The 18,383-nt window shown below is 38.8% G+C and overlaps 1 protein-coding gene across 5 annotated transcripts in view; it reads right to left on the reverse strand.

Annotated features, from left to right (window-relative positions):
- Positions 1 to 4,017: 4,017 nt before the first annotated feature.
- The window catches only part of ASZ1 (ankyrin repeat, SAM and basic leucine zipper domain containing 1), a 57,364-nt gene continuing 42,998 nt past the window's right edge, over positions 4,018 to 18,383 (reverse strand). For 4 of the 5 annotated variants that reach the window (XM_065659315.1, XM_065659234.1, XM_065659396.1 and 1 more), the window contains 6 exons: positions 18,302 to 18,377; positions 17,903 to 17,959; positions 12,400 to 12,512; positions 7,504 to 7,630; positions 6,953 to 7,066; positions 4,018 to 5,163 (listed from right to left, as the gene is read on the reverse strand). In XM_065659315.1, the coding sequence (XP_065515387.1) occupies positions 5,011 to 5,163; positions 6,953 to 7,066; positions 7,504 to 7,630; positions 12,400 to 12,512; positions 17,903 to 17,959; positions 18,302 to 18,377 (640 nt within the window). In that variant the 3' untranslated portion in view covers positions 4,018 to 5,010. The remainder of the gene's footprint in view (positions 5,164 to 6,952; positions 7,067 to 7,503; positions 7,631 to 12,399; positions 12,513 to 17,902; positions 17,960 to 18,301; positions 18,378 to 18,383) is intronic. The other variant, XM_065659155.1, reaches the window with a different exon arrangement.

Raw genomic sequence — 18,383 nt, forward strand, 5'->3', positions numbered from 1 at the left:
GCTCATGAATGTTGTTTCCTTCTCTCCAGAAGAGTCATTTACCACATCTGCATTCCAGCTTTATCGCTGCCCAGATTCCTTCTCCAAACCGTGCACTCTGTGCCGGCCTTACATGAATTCACATTGGATCCATCATTTCTCTCTGTTAACCACTGTGTCATTATACAAAATGACACAACAGACAAAGTTGGAAAGGGACATGGGGAACCCTGTCGGGTTTGTGTGGCAAAGTTTGGGGGCGGGGTGGAAGGAAGGGGACTACGGGGATGGCCAATGCAGTCAGCTCCAAAATGGACCTGCTGCTGGCCAAGGCCAAGCCCATCACCAACAGTGGTAGCACCTCTGGGTAACGTTGATAAGGGGGAAAAAAAACCTGGAGTGCAACTTCGGGTGTTGCAAGATTGAGTTTTTATTTCTCATTATCCTTCTCTGGTTTGACTTGCAGTAAGTTAAACTAATTTTCCCCTAGCCTGTTTTGCCCATGATGGTAACTGGTGAGTGATCTCCCTGCCCTCATCTCAATGCACAAGCTCCACTCACCACCTTCTCTTGGTATTTATACATATGAAGAAGATCCTCCTGAGCCTTCTGCTCTCCAGGCTGAACAATGCTGGCTCTCTCACCTTCTCCACATGACTTACTTGCTCCAAGGCCTTCAGCATCTTTGTGGCTCTTCACTGGACTCACTCCAGTATATCCATGTCTCTTTCATACTGGGGATCCCAGGAGTGGGCCCAGCACTCCAGCTGTGGCCCTCCCAGCTGCGGCCCTCCCAGCTGCTGAGGTGAGGGGAAGGATCATGCCCTTAACTTGCAGGTGATGTGATGCTGTTCCTGATGCAGTCCTGGAGAGGCTGTGGCCCTCCCTGGCTGCAAGGGCAGGCTGGGCTTACAGAGCTGTATGTGCCTTCAATAGGTATTACGTGTACAGTTCCTCATCCAGTCAAGAAATCTTGCCATGTCTAATACAGAGGACAACGGAGCAGCCAGGAACATTGAAAGCCCAGTTTAACTTGTATTTGTGCATTCAAATAAAGACTGTTTTCAGCAAAGCTGAAAGCATGGCAGGCTCATCTAAGAATAATAATTAGTAAGAGAAAAACTCCCACCAAACCCTTAAGTAGAAGGCATCTTCCCATATCTATCACAGTCAGTAGCACAGCTTAAAAGAACTGAAAATCCTTCCCAGAGGGATCCTTTTAAGTCCCATTCCCAGAGACTATGATTCTACATTACATGAAACTGTGCCATTTGAATCATGATAAAAACTAATTTAACAGCTATTAAAGCTGTTAAGGATACATATCACATTATTCATGTAATGTCAGTAATACCCCATTTCATACCTCATTGCTTATCATTTCTGGTCTGTAAAGTACAAAGCCCCATTACTTTGAAATTCCCAGTTCTAGAGCAGGGAAATCTAAATTTCCAAATACACATTTCACCCATGCCTCCAGAACAAAGAAATGACTGTGAGAGTCCTTAAAAGCAGAAACCTGCTGTTAGATACTGGTAGACCTTCAAGGCTTTTTATCTACGCAGAAAGATCCAAAGCAACACTTGTGCCACTTCACTAGTGACACAGCAGCTTCATTTGCGAAAGATGCCCCATAACATTTGCAGAACTGCTGGAACAGAGAAGGCAAATGCAAGCAAACACCTCCTGACATTTACGATCAACTTACAGCTTTGGGCAACACCTGGAGGGCTTCAAAGATGGCAAGATGAAAAAGAATGAGCTGCACAGCTCAAGCTTCAGTCTTGTCCATGACAGGCAGCAGAATGAAGCAAAAGAAGAAAACCAAACACAGCACTTCTCTACGTCAGTGGAGAACATAATAACAATGCTCACTCTTTCTCAATTTGGGAATGCACATAGCCCAGATTGCCATCTACTGTTTGCAATTGGTACCCCACAGGACGAATTGGGCAATGCCTTATAACAAGCCAGGTACTTCACAAGTCAAATTTAAAGAGTGACGCAAATTCCAGAGCGCAGGAAGAGAGACCCAACACACACAACCTGCAGTTTATCTTGGACAGGACAAATCAGAAAGGAAAATTCTTTAAGGTCTTTCAGATCTCCACAGGATCACCCAAGGCCCTAATTTTACCTAAGTCTAAGGATTCAGAAAAGGCCATTGCATGAATATTCATCTGTAATCAAGAGAAGTTAGGTATCCAATGGTATGGCAAGTAGGAACCTCGCTGCATCTTTAAACAACAATGTATCTGCAGGCTTTGGCCCCAGGTCCAGTCCACTCAATTGCATCTCAATTTGCACTACTGTCAGAGAAGAACAAAACCTCACAGGGCTGCAGAGCTTACCTGCTTAATGCATGCAAAGCTCTTTAGCATTCTCCTCCAATTCCCTCATAGATATGTAAATCATTGTGTTCTTACTGTTCTGGGAAAATGACTTTAATTTGATGACTTACAGAGGGAGGCCTCTCAGCAGGGACATTCTCATCTGAAGCTCCGGGTGCTCATGGGGGTGAGAATTGTGAGGGCACAGCTCAGGGGCCAGATATTGAAGGAATCTCTTTCCTTTCTTCCTGCCTTATCACAACTGTACTGGGATACCTTCTCAAACAGAGAATTTGAAAGAGGCACTGGAACAACATGAAAGTGAATAAAGGACCTTGAAATTCATTGCATAAGCCCAAGTGAGTTTGGAAGCTGAAGAGGAAAATATCACTTTTTTTATATGTAGGTTAAAATAACCTTTGTTTATTTGACTCTTCTTCAAGACACTTGCTGTTCATGTGTGGTTTATGCCATTTTGAACACTATTCCTGAACAGTGTACCATGCTAAAAATGCTGCTGGCAGAAAGCCCATGTTTAACCCAAATGCTGTTCACTTGAGTGTTCGCAATCATGATTATAAGCATCTGAAATAGGTGATCCATAAAATACAAGCTAACCTCCAAGGTTAGCTTAAAAGGCATCCATATGCGGGGATCTTTTCTTCAAATTGATGGGAAAAAGAATTTGAATTTTTGCTGTCTCAAATGGCAAGATCTACTAGTGAAAGAAAATGCATGTCTTGAAACAGAAACTATGGTTCAGTGTCCTCTGAAGTGGCTTCATGGCTTCATTAATGCAAATTCTCACTGAAGTGGAGAAGTAAGGAATAGTAAGGCTAAGTAACAAAATCTTTTCAAGGGCAGTATCACAGAAATCTTATTAGTGGTGGAAATAATCCCACTTAACAGAAGTGTAAGTACATTTGGAAACACAGTCTGAACAAAATGCTTGCCAACCCCTTCCTTCACCCCTGAAATGCCCAATGCCTCCACCTAATAGAAAAAAGCCCTAAAGATGTTAGCTGTCAAACTTCTAGTAATACCTGTGAGCCATCCCATCACTGAGCAACTGCATCTGAACCGTATTTTGAGCTAATCAGAGGACTGCTGGGTATACGAAAGATTCCATGTGGATTCCATGTGCACCCCATGTGCAGTTAAAACTGCACTTAACAGCGTTTTTTAATACCATGAATTCTTCCTTTTGTGGTATGTGTCTTGTTACTTTAGGATTAATTATAAGGTAATATGAAGAAACAGAACTATTTAAACATTTCCTTTACTATACTTTCTTGGTTGAAGTCAGCAAGCTGATAGTATGTGCACTTCTCCACTTCAGCTGGTAGATGGTGGTAGTGGGAAATACAGCTTGTCCCCTCTGACCTAAGGTTGGGAACAGAATGGGAAACAACCCAATCTGTGTTGTATTTGCCTTTGGCCTCATCACTCTGGTAGGATGTTCCCTGCATTGAAGGAGAAACCTGTGAGGAAAGGAGGTAAAACAACTGCAGTAACAAGGAAACACACCAACGCCCAATGTAGCTTTCTAAAACAAAAAGCAGAGAACAACTGTGACAGCAACTGGAGTTGCACTCAAGTTTTTATCTTCTTACTAGTCTCTGGAAGGAACATCAAAGATTAAGACTCCACACACCCCTGAAAAAACAGAGAGCCAAGGTGTGACACACCCATCTTCTTTAGACTCCTTTTATTTTGACAGAAGAATGACCCTTCAGAAATATTCAGCATTTTTACAGATATTTATTGAAGTCTGCGAAAACAAAACTGAGTTGAATTAACTTATGCCAATTCCCTTTTTACCCCAACATAGCTGCTTTGGTAACCAGATGAAAACCAGATATTAATGTTCCACTGTGGAATTACAAACACCTTTTTAAGTGCAGAGAATATTAAGAAAAAATTACTCTAAGCATGAAGCTGTTGTCATGAAAGACCAGACCAGGAAAAAAACATGCTGCTATGCCTTCTAAGTTGCTTGCATTCTTATAGCAAAGGACTGCTATAATCCTTTTAATAGATGTGATGAAACTCTTAATAGTAGTAAGTATCCCCAAGGAAACAGATTTCAGGCATAATTTGAGTATCTCAGTTCAGTGCAAAATAACTTTTCAGGCAATGTGCAACAGTATCTCTACAGTCCTGTGACTGTGACAAAGGGAAGAGACGTATACCTCACCAGCAAGTTTTTCCTATGACAGATTCATATGAAAAACTGCAAAAGAAGAGGTCTTTATCAACACAGAATTGCATGAGATACTTAAAATATTCTAAACCCTCGCTCTCAACCCCAAAACACATGTGGCATTGCAATTTTAAATACAAACATATAATCAAAATTATTTGCTTATGTTCACCTCTAAACAACAGCTAAAGGTAAAAATGAAACTAGTAATTAGTAAGCAATAATTACAGCTTTATGCCCAAACAGAAAACTGGCTTTGACAATTTCAGACCTACAGTCTATACCAAAAGTAATTTCTAATATAACCCCCTAAGATTCATTTAAGCAGCAGTTTTGATTTTTATTAACTTTATTTCTGGATCAAAGCACTTACTGGATGCATACACCATGGGTATGATGAGAAGCTACGCAAGTTTTCTCCTGACTTCAGCTCAGCTCCCTATACCGAACCGAACTGCAATGTGAACGCATTTTCCAAAAGCATTCACAAGAATAAGCCTAAAGTAATGTTTTCTTTACCGCTACCTTGGTTATAAAGAAGAAAAAACCAAATCCAAGCAATGTTACCGCTCCCATTTTTACTAATCTTTTTTCCACCATGGGTGCTTTTTCTGGAAGTTTCACTTGTCTGGGGTCATTCCTCTGTTCATGCTGAAGCAGATGTTAAGTTAAAGTAAAAAGTGCAACAAAGAAAAAAAAGTTAGGGTGAAAGCTTCTTAAGTATGTACTAATTCCTCAGGAGTACACACACTGCTAATAGATGTTACAAAAATCTAGTAACAAAACATTTGAACTGCAATTATCAAGTATTTTAACCAGAACTTTTGCTATTTAATTACTAAACCAACTCTTCATTAAAAAGAATTAAGCAAGTTAAATAAGCAACAGGTTAGACTTCCTTGAAATTAAATGGAGAGTGGAAAGTGCCTGTTTGAATATATGCTGAAGATGCGTGAAGCACTGTCATTAAGTGCAGCAGGGTTAGGTTCCCTTACCCTACCTTAGCTTATAATGCTTGGAAGGCCATCTCATTTACTGTGTTTTCAAATACTGTATGCTACAGACATGTACTGCTGGCAAAGTCATGTAATGACTAAGCTTAGCAAACAGTATTGAAGATTTAGGGAATTTATACAAATTTATTATCTAAAAGGTTTAACTGTTTCACTTAAACTGGCACTTTTCATAATAAATGTTTTAGTGCTCTACTCAGAGAAGAGTGCCCCATCATAAATTAAGCAGCACAGAAGTATTTTGTGTTAAAGTCTTCACCGGTGAAATTCATAAAACATTACAGTATTTTAATAGAACAAGAATTACATTTTTGAAGTACTCAGAAAGCTGTTTAACACCTCTGTTTAACACTGGTAACAGAGCCACTGTGCTTCATCTTGACAGCTATAAAACCTTAAGTACACAAGACAGCAAAGTCAAGTGGCACCTAACTCAGATCCCCTCCAGCCCTTGTAACTAGCCTGTACATACAGGAGGCAAATATATACATACAATTGATTTCTGCATATTCAAAAGGGGAACACAAACAGCAAAAAACTTCCTTGCCCCAGCCTCTATTTACCTCTTAAATATATTTAGTGTTAAGTGATTTATTGGGAGAAGGCTGTTATATTACATCAAATTTACTTAAACTACAGGAAACTCCATTAGTAGCATTATACCCAAGATCTGAGTTCCACATGGCTTCGTTCAGCAACAGATTCCTTTCTGACACTGATGCTCCATTTACTCTATCCCAGCAGCCATTCCTTTTACTAGCCTATTACTTAAAATGACCCCTTCTGACAAGAGCGTGTCATTGTGTTGGTTTGAGAATGACTGATGTGGTGCTAACATCTAGCCTTGACCTCTCCCACCCTCTTTTTTTGTCACTCAGCAGAGTTATCTGGGATGCTTCCCATTCAATCCATAAAAATTTAGTAACTTCCCTGTGAGTCAGTAATTCCAAACAAAAGATTCCTTCATTAAGAAGTAAGAGTGTAAGTATTCAGAGTGGCATTTATGTCACAGTGATTGTCCAAGAGCACAGGGATACAGTCCACTTAATTCTTTTCTGTGGTAGAAAGAGATTGACTGTGCCTTCCTATGGAGACTTTCCAAACTGCTGTGGAATATTCCAGATTATTTCTCCTTCTGTCCATGGGAAGGTACAGGTGGGGAGAGGTGGATGCAAAGTGTAAGCTACTGCTAAAGAGCCTGTGGCAGACCAAAACTATGTACAGCGAGGCTTCCACCTAGCACCCTATTTTGCAAAATAGCTGACAACAAAATACCTCAACTCTGTGTGTACACTGGTGTTCTGCACAGTAAGTAATGATACCACTTCTGGGACAACAAAGGTACATTTCACTGATGGATGTCACATTTGAAGTTGCAAGCAGAAACTTGTACATGGCGTTTCAAAGCCTCACCTGCCCATACCCACCTTCTCTATCAGGTCCTGCAGTTTGGCAGCTTCTTCTCCCAGCTTTTCAATACTGCAAACCAAGTCTTTGCAGACTTCAATATAATTTGCAGTTGGTGTCCACTGCAGCACCATCTATTAATAGCTACAGTTATTTGCCAGAATTACAGTAGATTGTAACTTAATATTCCTTAGTTAACATATCATAAAAGACAGTGACAGAAAAAGTTTGTAACTGCATTTACAGAGTTTTCATTGTACAATTTCTGCACATTATTCCTACAAACAGCCTTTGTGCAAACCTTTTGTCACCCTAACTCCCCTATCAGCAGAAACATGAAGAAACAGCTCTGTCTTCTTTCTTTGGGTAGCTTAACTTTTTGAAATCAATTCTTTAAAAAAAGGGTGTCCTTTAGAGAGAGAATACTGGACAGCTCTATCTAACTTTATAATAACCAAGCTGGCTGGTGACTGTTCATATTTTTCACTTTACAAGGTAGAATAATATTCTAGAATAATACTTTAGAATAATGTACTCTAAATCAATCTTTTTTTTTAATTTGGTTGAATACCTTGTGGGAACGATTGAGAAAATGCTTATTCACGGTCTGCACAGGAATGGTCAGCTTACTGCACTCCTCATTCAACTTCTTCAGAAACTTGAGGAATTCATCTCCACTACAAAAATAAAATGATATTCTGTTATCTGTCAAAGGCTGTAACTTTTTGCAAGCTAAGTATTATCTATGCATTTCCAACACTGGCTGGTTAGTCAGACATGCAATTTCATTGCATAAAAATATTAATTCTGTGGCCCTGTATTTTAATATAGGGTAGTATAACACTACATCTAAAGTCTTAGCAGGTTTTGGGGTGGTTCTGTGTGTGGTGTGGCGTGTTGTGTCCCCTCACCCTTCCCCATGTCCCCACCTCTCCACTGTTTTGGAAGGACAAAAAAAAAAATCATTGTGTTATCTGAAATATTCAGCTCATAAGATGTACTGACAACTAAAAAAAGCGTCACCCCAAAGCTTATCGGAAACATTCTGTTAACTTCCACTTCTGTTTTTATCTTTCATCAGTCCTGTACTGTCAACAAAAATTTTTCATTAGCTACTGCACAAGTAATTTTGTAACATGCGATGCACAACACCAGCAACACTGTTCATGTGCATGTGTGCATACAGATCACAGTCCCGCAACACCAGAAACAGAGAATTTATAGTCAATTTTATGGGGATATATCAATATTCCTGACCTGCAGCTCACATTTTTGATGCAGATGGTGAGAGAAAAGTCTAGTTTGTAGTCTGGAGTCAGGGCTGAAATGACCATTTAGTCTCCAGCACAGTAGAAGAAAAAAAGAATGCAGTTAACACTAACTTGGCCTTTCATTCTGGAAATACATTCCTCAAAGCCTAAAATCTCTGATGTTACCTACTTCAAAGACAATTTATACAAGCAGGAAGACAACCCTGAAAATTAGTTTTATCAGTATCTCCGAAGAGTGGAGAAAATGATAGAAAAAAATTAACGGACTAATTTCAATGCTAAGTTTCTGGAGCCCCCGCATGATACTGACTCAATTTATTTTACTGGAAGCCTCAAAGAGTGTTACTTATCAGTCATGGTACTCGCCAGAAAGTTGTTGCCATTGACTGGGCAGAGGAAAAGAGGACAAGGAAGATCAGCCATTTGTTTTCATAGAGCGAGCTCTCAAATCCTGAGAAGTGCCTGTATCTCCAGGAGAAAAGTTTCTACCATGTATGAGTCACTCAGGTGAATAACAAGCAGGGCCAGAACAAGACACAACTTTAAGTTCCTATAGCAGAACTTCCTCTTATCTTTATGGAAAGATCTGAATAAATTAATTCAGACCCCACCATTCCTCTTTTCCCTAGGGCAATCGAACCTAAATGCAACATATACCACCTTTACTGCTGCTCTTGACTGCAAAAAGGCATACATTTCCCAAACAGCTAAACTAAGCTACTTGCCAATGTGGTGAAAGTATCTAAACAGAGACTGAATTTAACCCAGAGTGTTTTCCTTCAACTTTGGCACAAGACCATTAGTGAGCAAAGTTTCCACCACTGCTCAGGACATCTGTGATTTGCAACACTGCTGAACATTTAAGACTTCAACGCTTAAATCAGAAATAAACAGAAGCACCAGCAGGAGTGCTGGAGGTTGAAAACCAAGACTGTCCATGGTTTTTATGAAGATGGTGAAGTAAGGAAGCCTATTTGCTTGTTTTAATAAAATAAATTATTATTTATTTCAGAACAATATAACTGAACTGAGTATTTAGGGTAAAGCCAAACACAAGAAATAATCACATCTGGAGACAGTCTGAAAGTTTCTCCCATGCTACTATAGTCAAGCCATGCCTGTGAAAATTTCCCTCTATTTAAAAGGGTAATTTTTTAGCTGGCTAGGATCAGTTGTGGCTACTTCTGTGTTTTGTCACAAAGGAAATTATTTTTAGGAATTCTGGAAGGATTCGCAGCAAAAAAAAAAGTTGTCATGGCCATGACATGGGGAGGGAAAAAAAAAAAGGGAAAAGAAAAACATTTATACTTCTCATATGTCTTTATTATATCAATAATAGTTCTTAGAAACCTATTTCATAGAAATGTTGTATCTGTTGCAGTGACACGTTCTTATATTTGTAAATGGAAATGAAGTTTTCAAAAAAACCCCACTTTTAAATAGAATTAATGGCTGTCAAAACACCAGTGGCTAAACAGCACTAGACACTCTGTGAGTTTATAATCAATCAGTTCAACATTTTCTACTATGTTAGTTTTTCTATGACTTAATGACTGATCTTCCTTCTCACAGAATGACTTTGAGCAAGTGGGAAGTAAAATCTTTATATAATAGCATGTAAACATAGCCTATGATTTTAGTCTCAAGGTCAGATTCCTAAAATACATGTCAAGCCATTTTCTAGAAAACTATGCAGTGCTTGCCATAACTGAAATGCTGTCATATTTTGTGTACTGCAATCTTCAATCAATCAATTATTTTCTGGTTTTGAGAACTATATATGATCTAAACCCATACTCTGCCAGAAATTAGGTATATAATTGGTGTGCAAGACTGTACTGGGCATCATGTAGGTTTTCAATTGCATTTGGCCACACGCACAGTGAACTGCTAACTTCTTGTGTATCACCAATAAAGATGTTATAAAGCACTGGTCCCTATACTGACCTCTAAGGAACACCACTCATCACTGGTCTCCACTTTGACATTGAGCCATTGACCGTAACTCTTGAGTGCAACCATCAAGCCAATTCCTTATCCATCAAGTGTTCCATCCATCAAATGCTATCTCCTCACAGACTAGAAGCAGCACCAAGGTCCTGTATCAGGACATGAACACTCTGCTCTCCCAGCCCATCTCAGTCTTCTCCAAGTGCCTTGCATGTCCTCCCACATCCTGCAGCTCAAACTTGGCATCATACTGCAAAATGTACCTCAAGCAGCCTGAAAATCCTCCTTTGTGTAAACACAGAAATGGATATAAATACAGGCACAGTACCAGAATCAGGAGCAATCAGTGCATGTAAGAATAAGTACATACTAGACAGACTCATGTAACCAAGGCACAAAAGACAACGCTATGGCAGGAACACATCACGACGTGACTGCTAATACATAGTGGATTCAGCTGCCTCCAAAATATGGTGATGTGTACAGAGTGAACCCAAGCACATTCTTTGGTCCAGTGAACAACTTAAATAACAGAGTCTAGCTTTATAGTAGCTAAATAATACAGAGAGCTGCTCTCAGTGTTTCGGAGTCAAGAAACAGCTAGCAGAGTAGCAGCACAGCTGTCAGGTCACTAGTCAACAGGGAGATGCACACACTTTAAGGAGAAACTGAACCCTGACTTTTCTAGACATAGAAAGTTATTTGATCAGTAGATTGGATGCAAGGCAGTTTCTCTCCCCACCTCCCCAGTACCACTCTAGCCAGGCCACTGCAAATAAGGCAACACAATGCTACGCAAATGATGGCTGAAACTGGGAAGGAACAAGCACGGAGAACCTAACTTACTACTGGTGCAGCTACAGCACAAGGAAGGAGCAGTATCCCTAAAACAGTCTTCTCTAGGTTAAACAATCACAGTTCAATTGACAAAAGCCTCGGAAAGGCAAGTTTCTAAAACATTTGCAAATTAAAACTGCAAACTAATCCTATTTTCAGGAGCTATTCTTCTGTAGGTTTGGGAAGTAAAAAGAGGAAAGATATGAGCACAGAATCTAAATTCAAGTCTAGGTCTCTGGAAAAAAAAAAAATTACACAAATAGAGGAAAAGGGGTTTAAGAAATCTTAGGACACCTTGCCTTTACTATAACCTTCATTCTTCTTTTTGTACTGGATGTGGAGAGTACTCTAACAGTGCTTAAGGGACTGATGAAGTTTAATAAGCTGAGCGATGTTCCTCTCAGCTCAGGTAGGCCTGACTTTCATGGGACTGCACAAGGCAATACTGGAAGTATGCGAGGTATTGCAGAGCTGATGCTTAAGGCTGTAAGAAAAAACTTGTAATGGGAAAAATATCAAGTTGAAATGGAAGTTTGAAGGAGTAACACTTTCTTACAGAACAGTTTCCTTATGAACCTATTCCTACTGATACATATAATATATGATACAGAAAACATCTTACAAAGTTCTTAACTTGTAATTAAAAAAATTAGGTCTTTTAGAAGTTAGTTAAAACTGTGTCCAGTGGAAAAGAAGAAAAAAACCTGAATACAGCAGTCGCATTTATGAATTAAGGTGGACATATATAAGTAATTTAAATCTATCAGTTGAAAATTAAAGCCCCATGCAGAAATCATATACGCATCTCTCCCTCCCACACATCTTTTTATTGCACCTTACAATCAGACAAAGTTGACTTCAAGACTGAGAGTGCCTGCCTTGTCTACAGACACAATGGAGAACTACAGAGTCCACATTGCATGGGGTTTTATAAGGCTCCATGCCGCTCTTGAAGCATGGGGCAGCAAGGAGGGCAAGACCCCATTTCCACAGAGAAACAAAACCAAATCTGCTCACTGAAGCATATCAGAGAAAATAAAAGATGATTTAATACTGCAGCCCAAGAAGCCAGTTTCACAAATTATGATACGAGTACTAAAAACCCTGCACAGCAAGGCCATGAAAAATTGAGGTACAAAGAACGAACTCATCACGCAAAAAGATGGCCAAAGTAATGTCACATAACAACAATATAGTCAGATTCCTACATCAGAAATCTATGTTTCCAACTTTCTTTGTACAAAACACAACTACCACCAGCCCTTATAATCCACTAACTAGTGCACTCTCATGAGTGTTATGCATGGGGTAAGGTGTGAGGGAATTTTACCTCCGAGATACAGAAAACAATGCAGTTGTCTTAAATAGTTCATAGTTCACTTCTATTTCCTTAGATATCCAGTTAATACCTCAATTCCAGCTTCACCACTTCAGAGACATCTCCAATTCTTGTTTCCTCCACTTTCAGCTCATTAATGGCATCTAGGAGTTTCTGCTGATCTTCAGGATTTGTAAGGCCAATCTAAATTTAAAGAGTAATTCCAAATATAATTTACTTTCAATATTTACTCGATATAACAGGACAGTACCATTTATTGTGCAAGCTTCTAGAGTCAAAGAAGTTGCTTTTAAGTTATTGCAAGCAACTATAGTGTATGCAACTGCCAAAATAAAATAAAACCACAGAAACTATTCAACGATGCAAAACAAAATTACAAAACCTGAGGAAAAGTCAAACTGAAATTTTACAGGATGCTCAGCTAATTTGTTGAAGGTTTATTAAAGGGGAAAAAAAATGCAGTTTTTGTGAGTACCCCAGTGTTAGGATGTTAGGCTCATCTATTTCAGAATCATCTCGGTCATTTTTTACAGCAAAATAACCAATCACCATGACAGTAATACAGCATTAACTCAGATGAAAGAATGGAAACTATAAATAGGCAAAGGCTAGAATTTCAGAGAAAGAGGGCAGATTTTAAGAAGGGCTTTTCCAAGCTTTTGGGTGTACATTTCTTCCAGTTAAACCATTCTCAGAAGATACGACAGATCTTTGTAAAACCTTGTTTTCTTACAGAATCTCATTTAAAAAGTAAGTTACGTTACAGAAATCTAGTTGGTGCTATCTCTAAAGCCTCAGGCAATCAGAAACTAGCAGAGAACACAATCTGTTAAAAAGACATGCAAGCCAGATGTTTCTACCATGAAACAGGCTGTAAAAGAAGCCTTTTCATGTATCTGAAGGACAGCATACTTATAAACTCAAAATAGATTTATGACCTCAAACTAAGACCAAGCCTAACTACTACCTGACATCAGTTTATACAGTACCTAAGTTCAAATCAGTTCATCCTATATACTCTTGGCTAATGCTGCAAACAACAACAGAAGAGTTCTGAAGCGTTCAATGCTTTCTGTCTCTTTTAGCTGAAGAAAAGAACAATTTTCTTCAGAAGACATATACCATGTAACTGAGATTCTCCAAGTGATACCTGGGACAGAAAACATTGTCAGCTGTGTTATCAATGAACCATCTCAGATTACATATTAACTCCTATTTAAATCCTAGGCTAAGAATTTTTTTTGGTAGAACACAAATAAGGAAAACAAAGTCGCCCATTTGTTAAAACAGAAGTGTTCCTGTGGCACACTCAATATTTTTCCTTGCTCATCTGAAAGGCTGCTGTGCAACACAGGACTTCTGATGTTGACAGCCCTAAGGATGCTTCTCCACACAAGTGAAAAAAATCACATAATGCCAGGTCCAAGTATGACTTTGTTCCTAACTCTCCAGCCAAGTACCTGGATGAAGCAGGAATGGAGCATTCTAGAATTTAAGACCACAAGGATCCCACAGCCTTCAAAGCTAGAACATACGTGACTCTCTCTGATGTTCTGAGGACCTGAAGCTCCCTGCTGTAGCCTCAGAAATCTGTAAAATATTAGTGTTTGTAGTCTCCCAGATTTTTTTAATGATTGAAGAAAGAACTTTGGACATGCAGCTGACAACACATCAAACACCAGGCAGTCTCACTTCCTCAGATGGTGCTGAGCAGCAATCCTAGGGAAGGGAAGGTACTTAGAGAAATGCTTGCTTCTTGTGAGACTATTGTTTCTGATGTTTGGTGTTCACTGTGGCTCCATAAAACAGTCCCCCAGGCTCCCTACCAGGTGCTCAAAATTCACAGGTAACATGTTAGATGACATACTTGTGAGCGCATAGTTATATTTCAAAACCATGTCGTAAGTCTATCGTTACAAGTCTACGGACAAGTAAGTTCTTCAGTAATGTAAAATCCCAAGCAGATTAACTGGGAGTTTAACTACAGGTGTCAAGAACTTTACAGTTTCCAAGAGTTGCCACAGGTACCTAAATAAATTATACTTGAGTCTCTATGGTAAATATCACTAGCAGCCTTACGAGAGAAAGATCTGTTTTTCCTAGAAATAATTAACTTTGCTTATGTTGAGCTGTAAGTCTGCTCAATTTATTAGTACTCAGGTTTGCCTTGTCGAGCCCTATCTGGTATAAACTCATGCTTTCTTAATGCTTACAAAGTATTTCATAATCATTACATCATTTCATAATGCAGAAGTAAGCCGATTTATACAAGAGCAGCAAGTTTACTTTTAATTATAATCAACAAATCAAATGAGCTCTCCCAAGAGTAAGTTGGTTGTTATTCTTGAATATTAAAACTATTTTGCTTAAAGCAGGAACTATTGCAAAGACTGGGTTTGCTTTTGACTCCATCTTCTCACTCCTAGAGCAAGCAAATAAGGATATAGTTTTCTATCAGGAAGACATTGTACTTTGTCTCCCTATAAATAAAACAATTCAATCCTTCTGCAAATGGATCAGTGACTGAGTACCACCACATCTTGAAGATACGGCTTCGGAAGTACAGAATGTGATAAAAGTCATCATAGATAAAGTTTTCCACCATCACCACAGTAATTCTGAATTTGGAGGTACTAGGTGCAGAACAGTAGACATATAGACTAGTCCACGCTATTTCCCAAAGCAGACAATTTTTACCTTTCTAGACAACCACTGCTGAACACAAGGGTTACCCAGAACCTGACTACTCATGCAATGATGAATGCATGGAACAACCGTGGTGCAAGAAGCCCTTCCTCCTTATAGATTAGCAAGATTTTAAGTTGGTGTTAGTTCAGTTACACTCTGCAGTCCAAATAACACAAATATTATTGTCAAGTGGCCCTACATTTAAGAATGTGCAAGTGTTGTACAAGACCTTGCTTACACCTGTGACATAATGCTAGGGCTACCAACTCTAACATCTATGTTATTCTTAAGTAAGTACAGAAATAAAAAACAGCCCCTGAAAATCCATGCTCCAAACTCCTGTTCCACCATCAACATGACTTTTCTGTTACTCTTTAGATGGAAATGAAAGATGACGTATTTCTCAGATAAAACCAGAAGTTATGAATAAACTCTTACATTATTGCCAACCTGCCCAAGTGGCCACTATTTTAAATAAGCTGACATTCTTCTGCCAAATATTAAATGCTTTTGCAGGGAGGGAGAGGCAGAGGAAGAAGAATCCTGGAACTTTAATATAAAAGCACACAGACCTGACAATTCTCTAACAATGAAGTTAAATGTCTGAGTTGTATTTGGAATTTTGATGTGTTGTCATTACGCATTCTCAAATCCAGAATAAGATGCCAGTTTCTCTTATTCTAAACTAATAAGCATGTAAGAAAAGAACCTTCATACCCTAAATGCATCCAGAAGTAAAATTACTTCTGTTGCTATCTTTTGAGACAAATGCTCAGAAAGTATTCCAACCCCCCCAACCAAAAAATCCAGACAAAAAAATATCCAAGGGTTACGAGCAGCACAGTATCAGACAAAAACCTTCAAATGCTGAATAGACATGTCCCAGTATATTGAACAGACTTGTCTCAGTATGGAACAGTTTATAAGCTTAAGGAATGCAAGGATTTCAGCTTTGAAGAGTCACTGTTTAGGCTCTGTGCAGAATATAGATAAAGATATTTACAGAGAAAGTATCTTTCTGATATTGTTTGATGGAGGAAAGTGTATCATGTTAGTGACAGGATTTCTCCCCAGTTCTCTGGATACAAAGCAGCTTGGTTCAGAGGCATCCATCAGAGGTCATCATTAATCTTTGTAGTAATAAGATCCAGGCTCTTTAAAATAGCTGGCTGTTAGTTGAAGATCTGCCATCACACTAAAAACTTTCAACTCTGGAGTTACAAGGAAACAGATTAGATTTGTTCTATCAGCAGCGTGGGGAGAAACTGTTAGTACAGCTCTATAACTAAACTGCATCAAGAATTTAGAGTAACTTATGAAGTGCTGATAAGGCAGGAGTGTTATGTCATTTTTTAAATTCTCAATTGAAGACTCACTAATTAATTTACATCCATGCACAAAGCATGGCTTATTTTCCAGGAAGTGTTTCCTGCTGTCACACAGTTTAGAGGCAAAACAGTTCTGTTCCTATAGATACTATCCTCCTGTGGAAGAGGAGCTGATCCAGGTATTTATTTCAGTTCTCAAAAAAATCCTTCTTTATAACAGGGACTCTGAAACATGTTGAAACACTGAAACAGAGGTTATTAGTTCATGTGAAACTATAGTTCCTTCTTTGATGAAGGAACCATAAGGATTAGCCTTTCACTGAAGTCCACAATTCTCTTTCCTTCCCCCAGTGTCTCTGAACAAAAACAAATAATGGTTACAACATCAAACCAGGTGATCAATATGAACATATATGCAGCCAGATTTGCAGTTTAATGCAAGCATGACCAACACAGCAGCTCACAGTGATAAGAAGAAAGCGACGAATATCTCCTTTAAGAGCAAAATTCCTGTCAGTGGGGGCTTTAGGGTCCATATAAAGCCCACACCCAGACGCTGTCCATTTGGCATGATCCTGAGGCTTCAGAAAAGCAGTCACATCAGAACACATACTTAGGTATTATAAGGCATGTCAAAGTGAACTCTTATATAATTTCTTCACTGACAAAGCCACCTGTACATGCACCCGCTGAGATACAGAGTTATTTCTGATCTCTGGGAAAACACTTAAACCTTACTCAGTTACAAGACAAAACTTCATGCAAAACATCCTTGTGACACCAACTCTGAAGTAATAATTAACATCTGTATGCTAATGCTGGTTCCAGCTGCTGGAACACATGCCTCCTTGGCACCAGAACAGGGCAAGTAAAGCTGACATGAAGGACAAGACTAGCATCAGTAGCAGGCTTGAGTCAGTTATTTCAATGAGATATCTTTGGTATCTCAGACCAGGTACAGTGTGCTGAGAAGAATCCTGGGGCCTGAAGTATTTGCGCTGTCCTAAGGAGACTCCTGCAGTTGGATTTTATTATGGCATCCTCCTGTAAACACAGGAAGTCTTTCATTCCCCACAGGAATAATTCCAGCAAAGACTAAGGAAAAAGTAACCACCCTATTTCCACTGGAAACTCAAATCCTGTAATAATGTGTCACTTAGTCCTCAATAACAGTGAAATACCACGTGATTTCAACTGATACCAAATGGGAAAACATACTTAAATACCAAAAATGGTAACAACTGAACTTTAAAACGGAACTATTTCCTGCTCAACCCAACTTCCACATCATTGCAGCAAAGAAATACTGAGGACTTCCAAATACTGCAGACTTCCACTTTGTAGTCAGATGTAGGCAAAGAAGATGCAAGAACTCAAGTCAGAAATCAAGGCTAATCTGTGGGATTTAGAAAAGGTCTGTCTATATTCATATTGAAACTCAAGAAGCTGCAGAAGATTCTGAAAACAGAATTCTTACAAGTTCAGACATTTATAAAGATAAGACGTTAAAAAAGAAAGAGGAGAAAACTAAATGAAGTTCTAAAGTAGTAAACTGACCTGTATTAACTCATCTTTTTGCATCATCAGAAGTTGTCCTAAAGTGGTATCTCTTTCCTGTATAAAACAATGAGTTTTCTTTTTTAATCAAAAAGAATTTCAGAAGAAAACAGTTTTCACTTATGGTTTACTTCAGTTTTCAGAAATAAAACCAGCTACACAACACCATTATTCTAGTTTAGAAACATCACATAATGTACATGACTAATGCATATAATTAAAATTCAGCAGTCCAATCCTGTCCACTGAAGTTCAACTTAACATTTTTTAGCTAAACTTCTGTTTAATAAATTTATTTGAATTAAGGTACTAATAGGGACAGAACTTTGTTTTTTATGCTGTCAGTACATTCTGCTTTCATGGATTACTTAACGGGTACCAGATGAACCACAAACTTACCTTGAATAATCCTATTATGTGTTCTAGACCAAGACCTTGTAAAAACACTTCCATGTCATTGAAAGTTGAATAGGAACTGAAA

This window comes from Lathamus discolor, chromosome 1, assembly GCF_037157495.1.
Source record: "Lathamus discolor isolate bLatDis1 chromosome 1, bLatDis1.hap1, whole genome shotgun sequence".
In the NCBI taxonomy this organism is placed as follows: domain Eukaryota; kingdom Metazoa; phylum Chordata; class Aves; order Psittaciformes; family Psittacidae; genus Lathamus; species Lathamus discolor.